Source organism: Sphaeramia orbicularis, chromosome 7, assembly GCF_902148855.1.
Source record: "Sphaeramia orbicularis chromosome 7, fSphaOr1.1, whole genome shotgun sequence".
Lineage (NCBI taxonomy): Eukaryota > Metazoa > Chordata > Actinopteri > Kurtiformes > Apogonidae > Sphaeramia > Sphaeramia orbicularis.
In genome coordinates, this window is record NC_043963.1 from 52,108,811 (window position 1) to 52,123,088 (window position 14,278).

Below are 14,278 nucleotides of genomic sequence, written 5' to 3' on the forward strand. Positions count from 1 at the left end.
TAATGTGACCTCCATCTGGATTCAGTCTTGTTACACTGCATACCTTCAGAATGTCCCAGAGACTTTCATGGACTTAGACCCTTTTCTCTGTCCAGATAATCCCCTAAAGCTTCTACAAAAATCAGTTTTTTTCCTAATATGCCTGACCACACGTGCATGTCATTCTTTAAAATATGTACAACTGGAAATATACAGCAAATATGTGTACAATATCAAAAACAATGCATCTAGTGTATTAATTCTGCACTCAAGCAGCCACATACCATTGTTCATTGGAATTCTCTATACATTATGTAATGATGGTTGAAAAAAAAAATTGATATATTAGACTCTCTACAAAAACGTGTAATTATTTAAAATGAAATAATTTCTAGTTTGACCTGTGGTAACATGAAATAATCCAGTTTATTTTTGAAATATTGGTTTCAAGAAGTAGTTCAAATCAGTTTCTGGTAGGTATGAGGTAATGACATGTCATGGCAATGTGTACACATGCAGTGACTAGGAGCTCTCGTAAGTGGCTTACTATGCCTGCCTGAAAGATGCTTGAACCACTATCTCGTGCTTTATATACAATGACAATAAAGTATTTAATTGAGGGAAAAAAAAAAAAAATTACACTTACTGCAGATGGAGATGTGGCTACATCAGAGCTTAAGTAGAATAGCTTGGTCAGGTTGTCATTGGAAATGAGAATCAGTTCTCAACTAACTTACCTGCTAAAATAAAGATTAAATATATAAAAATAAAATATTTTTTACATTCATTTATTTTATTGGATATCAGATTTAAATATACATATACATATATATACATATATACATATATATATATATATATATATATATATATATATATATATATATATATATATATATATATACACATACATATATATATATACACACACACACACAGGGTGGGGAAGCAAAATTTACAATATTTTGAGGCAGGGATTGAAAGACAGTGTATGACCAATTAGTTTATTGAAAGTCATGAGAATTTATTTGTCACAAGAAAATTTACATAATAGAAAATGTTTTTATTCTATGTGTCCTCCTTCTTTCTCAATAACTGCCTTCACACACTTCCTAAAACTTGCGCAAGTGTTCCTCAAATATTCGGGTGACAACTTCTCCCATTCTTCTTTAATAGTATCTTCCAGACTTTCTCGTAATAGTTTTGCTCATAGTCATTCTCTTCTTCACATTATAAACAGTCTTTATGGACACTCCAACTATTTTTGAAATCTCCTTTGGTGTGACGAGTGCATTCAGCAAATCACACACTCTTTGACGTTTGCTTTCCTGATTACTCATATGGGCAAAAGTTTCTGAAAAGGTATGGATAATAGTGTTAGGTATGATTATGACATCAGTATATGTTTGGTTTCAAAACAATTGTAGTGCCTGCTGAGAAAAAACAACTAAATGTTCATTGTAAATTTTGCTTCCCCACCCTGTGTATATATATATATATATATATATATATATATATATATATATAGATAGATAGATAGATAGATAGATAGATAGATAGATAGATAGATACACTGAACAAAAATATAAATGCACGACTTTTGTTTTTGCTCCCATTTTTCATGAGCTGAACTGAAAGATCTAAAACTTTTTCTGTGCACACAAAAGGCCTATTTCTCTCAAATATTGTTCATAAATTTGTCTAAATCTGTGTTAGTGAGCACTTCTCCTTTGTCCTTTGCTGAGATAATCCATCCACTTCACAAGTGTGGCATATCAAGATGCTGATTAGACAGCAGGATTATTGCACAGGTGTGCCTTAGGCTGGCCACAATAAAAGGCCACTCTAAAATGTGCACTTTTACTGTATTGGTTGGTCCAGGGGGGTCAGAAAACCAGTCAGTATTTGGTGTGACCACCATTTTCCTCGCACAGTCTTCTTCATGAATTCTCTGAAACACCTTTGGAGATGGCTTATGGCAGAGAAATGAACATTCGATTCACAGGCAAAAGCTCTGGTGGAGATTCCTGAAGTCAGCATGCCAATTGCATATTCCCTCAAAACTTGTGACATCTGTGGTATTGTGCTGTGTGATCAAACTGCACATTTTAGAGTGGCTTTTTATTGTGGCCAGCCTAAGGCACACCTGTGCAAAAATCATGCTGTCTAATCAGCATCTTGATATGCCACACCTGTGAGGTGGATGGATTATCTCCGCAAAGAAGAAGTGTTCACTAACACAAATTTAGACAGATTTGTGAGCAATATTTGAGAGAAATAAACCTTGTGTGTACACAGAAAAAGTTTTAGATCTTTCAGTTCAGCTCATGACAAATGGGAGCAAAAACAAAAGTCGTGCATTTATATTTTTGTTCAGTATACATATATATATATATATATATATATATATATATATATATATATATATATATATGTACAGATAATCTTAAAAATGTGTCATGAGTCATTGGTCTATCCCCACTTTAAGGAAAAGGCAACATTAACTATATACTGTATACAATGAATAACATAAACCATATATTTAAAACAAACATTCAATACCATTACAACAAATTTGAACATCAGTCAAATTGGCCTGAGCTTTTCCTCATCTTTTCTCGAGCTGCCTCTTTCTCTTTGACAAGCATTTTGAGGCTTTCAATCTGTTTGAGTTGTTTCAGTGTCCATATCCACTGGAGATAAGCTACCACAAGTGTGGTTGTTGCATTTGTTTTATCTTAAAACTTAAGTCTTTGTCGACCGAAGAATCTTTGTTGACACCTTTCATCCTTTTGTGCAGAGAAGCTAAGTCTTCCATGCTTGCCTGGTCCTCCTAGCTTTGTGCTGGACTTCACTGTCGGATCCAGACTGCTGGGAGTACAACAGAGACACACTGTACGCTTCCTTGTCCTCCCCACTCTGCTGAGTTTTGTATTGAGATTGGTATAGGTTTGGGTCCTAGGAATGTCTTTCACATCAGTGCTGGGGAGGTCTTCATCTAATGGTTCCATGTAACAAATTCCTGGATCCTTTTCAAGATCACCCAATATTCCTACGTGTGAATTTTGACCAGTGGAGCTCTTGTTGATAGTAACGTGTGTGTCTGTCTTTAGTCTGTCATGGGAACATTCGTTATGGCTGATTTCTATGTGTAGATGTGGAGAGGTCTGGTCTGGTGCAACATCCACGCACATGTCCAGGTCACTGCAGTTGTCCTCTCTCCCCTTTAATCTATTTATTCCTTTCTGAACATGTATGTGCCCAGATTTTCTCTCTGAAGTCCTGGCTGGGTTCACATGTATCCTTTGTAAGCAAATTTTCACATCAGCTATTATTCCAAAAGCCTGCCTCAGAACATGGTCAGACATATGACAGGGTTTAGGTGGATATGTCAAATATGGTGTGGGATTTGTTGAGTTCTGCAAATAAAAGAAATATGACACTTATTATTACACATATACACACAAATACAGACATATACTGATTATACCTCATCCTTGCTCCTTTTTTAAAAGCTACACTTAAAAATACTTTCACTGTGGCAACACTTTTGGTTGTGATGTTAGGTAAGCAATGCTTATCTACATGCCCCGGTCCTTTTTTTTTTTTACTACAGAAAATCTTGCTAAACAGGTCCTGAAACTAAATTTACTGATGTAAAATGCATACACATCAATCCTGCAGAGAGATGCATGCAATAGTTACCTTGATGCTGAGGGTTTCCATCTCGGTTTCATTGTATCTGCTGGTGTGGTTCATGCTCTGCTTGCAGTCCTTGTGTGAGGCAATGTCACCATTTATGGTCACTGCTGAGGAGCCATGTATATTAGTAGAATTTGTGTCTGTGTCAGCTATAACTTTTCTGCGGGGGGCAGCACAGTTTTTTTCACCTGTCACACAGTCAGAACCTGTCATGCCCATCTGGGTGGTTTCCTTTTCAGCAGGGGGGTTGGCTAAGTCTTCACTTGACCCAGACTTGGATTTGGGTGGTATATATGACACAAATATCACATTATCTTCATCTGGAAAACTCATGGTGGCAGTATGAAGCAATTCCTCATGAGGATCATCATCACAAAGGTCAATGACTTCATTTGAATCTTGTTGAATGCTGTTGGACTCTTTCATTTGATGATCATTTGAGGGTACGCTGATTTCATTGAACTCTGAATTTTTGGGGGGTGACATGTCCGTCTCTTCTCTAATTTTAAATGGCAGATTGCACTTTTTGGCAATAAAAAAGATCTTCCTGTTGTACATGATGGTTTTGGAGTGCAGGTTCTTGTTTTCTTTTTTCGCAACAGTTTGAAGAATCTCAGAGGTGATAGAAGGCAAATTAAGAGGGTCAAGACTTGGGAGGACTGTAGTGTTTTCTTCTTCAATTACCCACTTTATAGGACTGTTTGGCCTTTGGGAAATCTTTTGGATTAACTTCAAATGTGGTTTTGACCTTTTTGGCAATGTAGGCTCACATATTGGTTTATTTTCTGCTGCAGAAATTTGTTTGAGGGAATGACATGCTGAATTGGATGGTGGTGTGACATGTGAACCTAAAGCGGTCACAGGAGACACATATGCAGTCAGTTGGCCTGAGACTGCAGAGGAGTTACTTGGTAGACTAAAATTCTGCCTGGGGACATACTCTCCTCTTGAGAGTGCTGTGGATTTCACAGTTATTGGGAGCTGATCAGGATGTCTTACTAACTTTGACAATGGTGCAGTATGAGGAACTTTTGTCATTTGGTTCACAGTTTGATCTGGTAGTGGATTTTTAATCGGAAAATTAGCAAAGTTCCTGGTAGCTACAGTTTGGTTGGATGAGACATTCATAAATAAATGGGTTGGGGTTCTGACAATTTGCTGAGGGGCTGTGGCCGTCAAATTTGATGTACTGACCATCTGAACAGGTGACTGTGCAATGTTTAGAGATAAAGCTTTTCGTGGTTCAGAATCCATTTTGGGTTTGCTTATTTGAGTTTGGACAAAGTGCCCATTAACCATTTGTACAGGAATTAGCTTCATAATGTTCTTTCCGTCATCTCCAACAGCAGGCATCACCTGGTAGAAGACCCCGGTCCCACTGAGGAAAAAGACAAGACATCAGTCTGACTGTATACTGATGTATATCCCTTAAACATCACAGAAGCTCCTACATTACTAGGGCCAGAATCATTAAAAGATAAAAGTTTTCATATCATGCAAACATTTTCCTCAAGTTTGTGGAAGGCTTGTGTACATGGATAGGAAGAAGAAAAATAAACATCCAACAGACACACCTTCTCAGACAACCTGTGGATGCATCTAAAAACTTACATTAAATCACATCACAGGATTCAGGGTTCCCTGCATAGAGTATTAAATTAACATATCAATCTAATTAGTAATAAAAATGCAAAAATTATCAATATAAAATAAAAATACAAACATACCATGCATTTTCTTTCATTTTTAGGAATTATTTTGTTTTCTCTCAGTTTAAACAACTACAGTGTGTTTCAATGTTGTATTGTTTTTCTTTTATTATTATATATTAGTATAATTTTATTCGTTATCTACTTTATTCATCTAACTTTAAGTGCTTAAAAAAAGATTTAACTCCAGGAATCAAAGACTCCAATAACTGTCTGGTTTATTCAACTTTTATGCAGGACCCAAACCCTCAAAAAAATTACGTAAAAATTAATGATTTGACATCTACTTTGATAATTACCAGTCCTGACTAGTATGAAGATGCTGAGCATGACATTTTTAGCCATACATTTGTCCATGTTCAGTAATGGATTTACTGATGGACAACAACTGCACTGACAAAATGGCCCAGGAACAGTGCTCTTAATATTTCACTCTCATGCACAAGTTTTTCCACACATGGATAGGAAATGGACTTCTTACAGTGTTTTGTTCACATGGTGCAACAAATAGGAGTTATGCATCAAACTAAAGATCATGTACCAAGAAGGTTCAGTATAAACACATGTACTGTTAGACCCTCATTTATCATAGTAGGTGACAGGACTGCACAGTTGGATGCCACTTCTATAAAATGGAAAAAAGAAGAGAAGTCTTTCCTGAAATACCGTAGAAGTCTATGTAGCTATGAATGATTCATTCTCATGTAATAGATACACAACAATTCTTTTTCATTCATTTTATCACCCACTTAATCTTCGAGAGGTGGGGGTGCTGGTACCTATCTTAGCTACCAATGGGCCAAGGCGGGGTACGCCCTGGACATGAGTATACAATTGTCTTTTGTTCAGACAAGGTATAGTTTTTAGATGTTACCTGCTTGACAGTTTGGACTGTGACTCCAGTCTTCCTAAGAAGCGTCATCCGATGTGCTGCTGACGTGTCATTTATCAGCTGGTCGGCTTGACGGACCAATCAGAGCCCGTCGAGCCGACCATGCCTCCTCCGCCTTGGGTGGTCTCTGGAGGAGGGAATCCCAAGTGTGAGAGAGGGTGTATGCCCTCTCATCCAAGTTGATGGTGCCACTCATCCGCTTCCTGATCTCTATTGCCTCCTTGATCCAATGTTTGAGTTTGTTTGTTTCAGAGGTTATGATTGTGCCCTTATCCCAGTCCATGATGTGGTTGTGTCTTCTGCAGTGGTCTGTGATGGCTGATTTTAAGTTCTCCTGTTCTGTTTTTTCCTTTTGAGTCCGTGTGAATCGCCCCACTGTCCCCTTTTTGCATTCTTTTTGGTGTTCTTTTTTCCTTGTGTTGAAAGATCGTCCTGTTTCCCCGATGTATGTTTTGTTACATGATTTGCATGGTATCTCGTAAATGACATTACATTTTTGGTCCGGTGCTATTTGGTCCTTTGGGTGTACGAGTAGTTGACGGAGTTTTGTGTGTGGTTTTATGACAGTGTTGATGTGGTGTTTTTTCATGACCCTCTGTATTGGTTCTGTTATCCCCTGGATGTATCGTATAGTTATGAAATTTTTTGGTTTATCGTCGGTCGTTTTTGTGTGTTTTGTTTTTTTGTCTTTGCTCTTCTTTTCTTTGTTTTTACCAGGACGAGGGGGCATGCACCCTCTCGCACACCTGGGATTCCCTCCTCCAGAGACCACCCAAGGCGGAGGAGGCACAGTCGGCTCGACGGACTCTGATTGGTCCGTCAAGCTGACCAGCTGATAAATGACACGTCAGCAGCACGTCGGATGACGCTTCTTAGGAAGACTGGAGTCACAGTCAAACCTGTCAAGCAGGTAACATCTAAAAGCTATACCTTATCTGAACAAAAGAAAATAGTATACTCACCTAAACAGAAGACAAAATGAACATCATTAGCCATGCCATTAGGACGTCACCAGTTCACTGCAGGGTAATTCTTCTTTTTCCAGCACAATTATACAGTAATGACAGTAGGTACATGGGGGATGCAGCCACAAATATCAAAGTAAAAATGTTTTATTCTACCTATTTACTTTAGCTGCTTTTATCTATATTTTTATAGTAGGTTTTATAAGATGCACAGATTGGATGACACTTTTAATTTTGTTGTACTTGTTAGTTACAATGATATTAAAGATGTTCTATTCTATTCTATTCTATTCTATTCTATTCTATCTTCAATATCGATAAGCATCACAATAAATGCCATCATTATTTCTTTCAAATTTAAAGGCTGATTTATGGTCCTGAATTAAAGTAATCCTATTCATATAAGATATAATAAAATTACAAAACCTAAAGGACGAAACAAAACAAACTCTCTGATTTCATGATTTTGTCCTCATTTTGATAATTATGTATTTTTCATTGAATGCTATTTGATGTTATAAAAACCAAAGGAAATGAGTGCAATGGGTTCTGATTTTACCTAAAACATGAGATAAACATACAAACATATGAGATATTATAAGAGACATTAGTTATTTGTGGGTTTAACTCTTCTTTGTGTGGTGGCCCAGAGGTGCAACAGCCCAAAAACTTATCCACTATAAGAAAAAAAAGAGATTGTGATTTATTTAAAAAGAAGTATCTGAAAAATAAATGTATCCCTTAAATAAAAATAAACTTGTATGAAAAAAAACAACTTGTAATAAAAAAAATTAATGCGTACAAAGAAATAAAATAAACTTGTATTTTTTAAAATAAAATAGTCTCCTCAAATAGTGCTGCCACTAACAGCTAATTTTCTAATGATTAATTTTTCGACTAATTTTTCAGTTACCAGACTGGGGGAGGGAGGGGATGAAGGGGTGTGCACTGATCAGGGGGGACCATAAGAGTGGGGGAATGAAGAGAGGGGTCTCTCTCTCTCTCTGAGGTACTGCAGGTGCCAGTGGATTCCCCTGGTGCCACGGCTAAAAATAAATAGGCAGTGAATAGTAAAACGACTCGTCGACTAAAAAAAAATTGCCATCGACTAATTTTCATGGTCGATTATGTCGACTAAGTCAACTAAGCGTGGCAGCACTATTCTCAAATAAAATAGACTTGTACAAAAAAAAAATTGTCTCAAAATAAAATTAAGCAACATCAAAATTTGAATTAGGTGTAAGGTTTTAAAATATCTTGCCCCAAAATAAATATCATCCGAATAAAAAAGACAATTGCTCATTTAAAAAATACATTTATTAAAAAAAAGTGTTTGAAAATATAAAACTTTATATGCCTAAAAAAGAAAACCCCTTAACTTTTTAAATAAGGTTCATCAAAAAAGAAAGGAAGAAAGAAAGAAAAAAAAAAAAACATCATCCACCTTTTAAATTAAGGGGGGCGCTGTTTACCCGAAAAGTCTCTTGCTTTAAAATTAAGGCCACCACAAAAAATAAAAGCATGGGTTGAAAATTGTTAAGGCCTTCAGCTGATGTAGCTAATGCTAAATGAAGTAACCCACAGGAAGTGGAGGTCGGTGCACTAAAAATAAAGTTATTTTAAACATATATTCATTACTATAGTTTGCAAAGCGGTTAAATGATTAAATAAGGTTCCTGTGTCTTAAGGTGGATGATGTTTTCTTTCTTTCTTTTTGATGAGGCTAATTTAAAAGGTGAAGGGGTTTTCTTTTTTAAGCATATTAAGTTTTATATTTTCAAACACTTTTTTTAATAAATGTATTTTTAAAACTACAAGCACTCGGAGAGCGCAGACCTCCGCCAAGGCTGATCAGTGCCCCCCCCCCCCCCCCCCCCCCCCCCCGTGGGCCCCCCCCCCCCCCCCCGATCACCACCAAAATTTAATCATTTCTTCCTTATCCCATTTCCAACAAACCCTGAAAATTGCATCCAAATCTGTCCATAACTTTTTGAGTTATCTTGCACACTAACGGACAGACAAACAAACAAACAGACAGACAAACAAACAAACCCTGGCAAAAACATAACCTCCTTGGCGGAGGTAATTAGTAATAGTCTTTTTTATTTGGATAACATTTATTTTGGGGCAACATATTTTAAAACCTAACACTGAATGAAATTTTTGGTGTTGCTCAATTTTATTTTAAGACACTTTTTTTGTATTAGTCTATTTTATTTGAGGAGATTTATTTTATATATTTTTTTAAATCATACAAGTTTATTTTATTTCTTTGTGCAAATTAATTTTGTTATTACAAGTTTGTTTTTTTTGTTTTTTTAGGAGATAGTTTTTTTCATGCTAGTAATTTTTATTTAAGGGGTACATTTATTTTTCAGATACTTCTTATGAAATGAATCACAATCTCTTCTTTTTCTTTTTAGCGGATAATTTTTTGGGCTGTTGCCCCTCTGGGCCACTGTATCTTTGTGATCAGACCATCAAAGAATGGTAAAATGTTTGACATCTATCTATCTATGTAATATATATATATTAAAAAAAAAAAAATATATATATATATATATATATATATATATATATATATATATATATATATACATATATATATATAAGTAAAATGAAGTATAACATAACATTGAGGATTTTTTTTTTTTTTTATCAGTTGTAACATTTTGTTTTTTAGCTGAGAATGTGAACAAATTAAACCATACAAGGAAAAGAAAAATGTTTCATTCCATCTATCCTCTATATGGCCAAAAAAAAAAAAAAAAAAAAAAAATCTCTAGTCTCTGAATTCATGTTTTCATGATACAGGACTTGTTTTATGTTAATCTTTCCCAAATTAGAATATTGAAATTTACTAACTCAGTTCTTAATAATAAAAATTATATTATTTATGAAAAATAAAAAAGTATATCGGATTATTTTTGCAATAAGGATAAGTATGGCTTTATTTCGGGGGGGGATAATTTATCCTAAGGGCCCCCTCAGATTAGATCACCAGAACCACAGTCTGTCAGTTCTCAACATGGAAATTCGACTAACTCATTATACATAATATTTTAATGATACTACAGGGAATCCAATTCCTGTTGTTTTCCTTTTGGATCCAAAAGGCTGAATAGTGACACATTTTTAAGTCTTTCGGGAAATGAAAAATGTAAATGGCCTGTAGACATCAATTCTAAGTTCCTTAGGAAAGTTACTGTACCTTGATACTGTGTCCATTTCTTTTTCTTGAAAAATCATGGGAGTTAAAGTTTTCCTTGTGGTAGCTGCCTGTACACAATTTCAGGTTATTCTTGTCTCGCGCTAACGTTAACTGGAGTTTCCTGTTCTCCGACGGGTTATTTCCAACGTTATATTTCATTAAGTGATATCTTTACGAAGAGGGTATCGGCTCCCGACCGCCACTTATCGACCGAATAAATATACGTTGTATTTTCAGAATAATAATTTTTTTCACGCTTCATTTTCCCCTAGCGTTTTACATCCCGGCTTCCGTTTCTTTAGCGCGTTTATCATATTGAACATCCGGTCTGTTACACACAGCTTCCCTAAACATCGTGTCCTCGTTTGTTTTTGTGTAACACCCCTAAAATATATCTATTTCTATATCCAAGTAGATCATTTCTTTGTTGTATTTCGATATATGACAATCCAGTTAAGATCCTATATTTAATATGGATGGCAACGGTACAAAACTCTGCTTGTTCTTGAACGCTGCTTTTCGTCATATCCGGTTAAACATGACAGTTTCCGCCTTCGCGATGTTTGATACGCCTGTCTCAGGGAAAGGTCTATGTTGTGATTAAATATATGATTCAACTGGATGTGAAAAGTTCTTCTGTCATGACAGGATCTGAAAAAAACGGGTGTAAAATGCGTAAAACACGTGTGGAACAAGAGACTCAACAACGTATTGGGTTGAAATCAAAACTACGAAGAGTTGTTTTAAAAAAATAAAAACATCCATGCTTTTGTCTTCATCAATTTCAGATTTAAAACAATCGTTCCATATAAGGAGATTTTCTTTTCTGTGATCATAAGGGGATGAGTGAAGTTTATTTTTTTAAAGGCTTTGATTTTCATTTTGTATTTATTGAAAAGATATCACTAGAAAACCATATATTACATATATACATATTTCTCAGGTGACAACCACTGGGTCTGAAAAGTGAAGCCAGTGCAAAAGTGTTAAAGTCTTAAGTAAAAAAATAAAATAAAAATGTGTGCATAATGTAAGAAACTATGATAAACAAATAGGTCTGTCTGTCTGTTTGCTGTGCTGGCAGCTAGAGTTAGAGCTGCTGCTAAGTCTGACGTTAAGAGTTCTTTTATTTTGTCAGTATGTAGTTTTTACATATGAACATGCAACACACACCGAAACTGACATTCTACCATTTAACCAACTGTTTTTCAACCTTGGGGTCGGGACCCCACATGGGTTCACCTGGAATTCAAATGGGGTTGCCTGAAATTTCTAGTAACTGATAAAAATTTAAAAAAAAACTTGAGACAATCACAATCCATACAAGACATGACAAACTCTGAAGCTGAAACTGAAGCACTGTGGTACAGTTTATCTTTCAAATGTTCATTGTGGTCGGTTTCAGATGCTGCAGCTCTTTCATAATTCATAGTTGGAGTTCTTGTTTGTTCAGTATTAATTGTCAGCCTTGTAAATCCAAACTGGACTGACTGCACATATCCCAACCAAGGAAAATAAAATTCTCACTTTGTGCAGTAATCTCAACCTGCCTTTTCTGCCTCTATCCATAATAAACATTATATAGTCTAAATGTCGTCTAAAATTAACATGTATTTGCAACATAATATACCGTACTTTCCAGGCTATAAGCTGCACCTGACTATAAGCCGCACCCACCAAATTTTAAAAGAAAAAAACATTTGTACATATATAGGCTGCACCTGACTATAAGCCACAGGCGTCCAGGTTGTAACATGACATATTTACACAGAAAGATAGTAAACAGAAAGATTATTTAAATATTTATTTCCATACCTTAACTGCTTTTTTCCAAACAGTGCCTTGTAACACGGTAGTAAAACAGCTGGTTAAAAAACCCAGAAAAGTCATTGATCGCTATCTTCATCTTCCTTCTGCGCATTGAAACCACTGAAGTCGGAGTTGAACATCCTCAGAAAGGCTCCGTCACACAGCTTCTCAGTCTCTCTTCCGTTGTCGCTCTCAATGGCACTTTCGTGCAGCAGCTCTATTTCCTTCTTGGACAGACACATCCATTGCTTTTAACTTAAAAGCTGCATCATATGCATTTCTTCGTGTGTTTTCCATGATGAGGGTTTGTGTTTGACACGCAAAATGATTAAATTAAGGTTAAAACTTCTCTTCATCACCTCTTCCACCTGTCTGTCTCACTTTTGCGCTTCCTGCTAGAGCGTCCCCTGGAGGCCATTAGCCCGTAAAATCTATACTTGAGCTGCATCGTTGTATAAGCCGCAGGGTTCACAGCGTGAGAAAAAAGTACTGGCTCATAGTCTGGAAAGTACAGCAGCAAACTATTACATGATCAAAAACAAATTAATTTTAGCAAAAAAAAGGTCTCCATTTTGAATGGGTTGCCAGAAATTTTTGATGTTAAAATGGGGTCACAAGCCAAAAAAGGTTGGGAACCATTAATTTAACCCATCACTAGAACATGCAGGAACAGACCAAACACTACGCAGACTAGGAGCAGTGAGCTTGCTATGTCAGATACCCAGGGAGCAAATGGGGCGTTGAGTGCCTCGCTCACATAGAGAGGGGTCTGGCACAACTCTGTGCAAGTCCGGGGAATTGAACCAGTAACCTTCAGTCTCAAGCCAGTCCTCCAGCCTTCTAGGCTGTCGAGTGATGCCCAACTTTATGCAAATGAATCCATCACAGAGTTCTTACTAGCATCATTGAATGTCGGGGCCCCCCAGGGACAGCGTCGGGGATTTGACCCGCGATGCTGAGATTTGACCTGTGACGCTGTCTTTCAACCAGCGTAGCGGTGTTTTTTTTGTGTGTGTGTGTGTCATCCAGCGTAATGATAACAAGATTTGAACTTGAAAAAATTTACTCCTTTGTCTTGGCACAAAGCGCTGCAGACAGGAAATGAGAACAATATAATCAACACCCCTTTGTGTGCCTTGGTATTGTCTGACACCCGCCCGGCAACATCACTTGCCTTACGCTCATTGGCTGACAATGAGACTTCAATCAATTTATCTTATCTAAACGGACCAATCACCTGTGGAAAATTATATCTAAAATTTAGCCTGTGCGTGCGTGTAGTGTGAGTGGAGGATGCCCCCGGACCCCCCGACAAAACTTGCGCCAAGTACGCGGCACGCGCCGCGTACATGGTGCCCCTACGCTGTGAAAAAATCCAAGTGAGAACCCTGCATCATGCTCAGGGCCGGACTGAGACTCATTTTCAGCCCTGGAGTTTCATACCTCAGACCGGCCCACTTTAGATCATGACCGATTATTATTAAATTCATGGAATTATAACCTTACATGTTAGGTCTACACACTGTTCTGCAAAGCCTTGTAATTCAGTGTATTTTCTAAAATATTTCCAATTCAGCGCAAGTAAAGGTTGCTTCACAATGTGGATTTATTTTAACAGTGAGTGCACATCGACATCTCCAACATTATTATTCCTCACAACACAACAATAACAGAATCTATATTTTTGTTCTTAAAAGTGTTAACATTTTTCAAACCTTTAAAATGTTTGAAATGAAATAAAAGAATATATAAAAATATTAAATAAAAAAAATAATTAAAAAAAATAATAAAGCTTGCTGCACTTTCTCATAACTATCATTTTTGTATCCTCTGCAACAAAAGATTTCCATCACAACTTACTTGCTGTTTGTTCCATCTTTGCTATTGAAAACTTTTGGTATAGTGATATTAGGGGTTTGACGAGGATGATAAGAAAAAAATGTCTGTATATCCTGTGACTGAGGGCGACCAAAGTAATCAAAGCTAACAACAGACTCCTCTTCATCTGTGT

At 36.5% G+C, this 14,278-nt stretch overlaps 1 protein-coding gene across 1 annotated transcript; it reads right to left on the minus strand.

Annotated features, from left to right (window-relative positions):
* Positions 1-2,417: 2,417 nt before the first annotated feature.
* Positions 2,418-10,967, minus strand: lrif1 (ligand dependent nuclear receptor interacting factor 1). The gene is made up of 3 exons (XM_030139872.1): positions 10,459-10,967; positions 3,685-5,059; positions 2,418-3,398 (listed from the first exon to the last, which is right to left on the minus strand). Exons 1-3 carry the CDS (start codon positions 10,494-10,496, stop codon positions 2,718-2,720), a joined length of 2,094 nt encoding a protein of 697 aa, XP_029995732.1. The 5' UTR covers positions 10,497-10,967; the 3' UTR covers positions 2,418-2,717.
* Positions 10,968-14,278: the final 3,311 nt, after the last annotated feature.

Coding starts and splice junctions, on each gene's coding strand:
- lrif1 (XM_030139872.1), bottom strand. CDS start 10,496: ATGATTTTTCAAGAAAAAGAAATGGACACAGTATCAAG. Junction 5,060..10,458: donor GAAATGGACACAGTATCAAG/GTACAGTAACTT, acceptor CTTTTTCCTCAG/TGGGACCGGGGTCTTCTACC. Junction 3,399..3,684: donor TGGAAACCCTCAGCATCAAG/GTAACTATTGCA, acceptor TTTTATTTGCAG/AACTCAACAAATCCCACACC.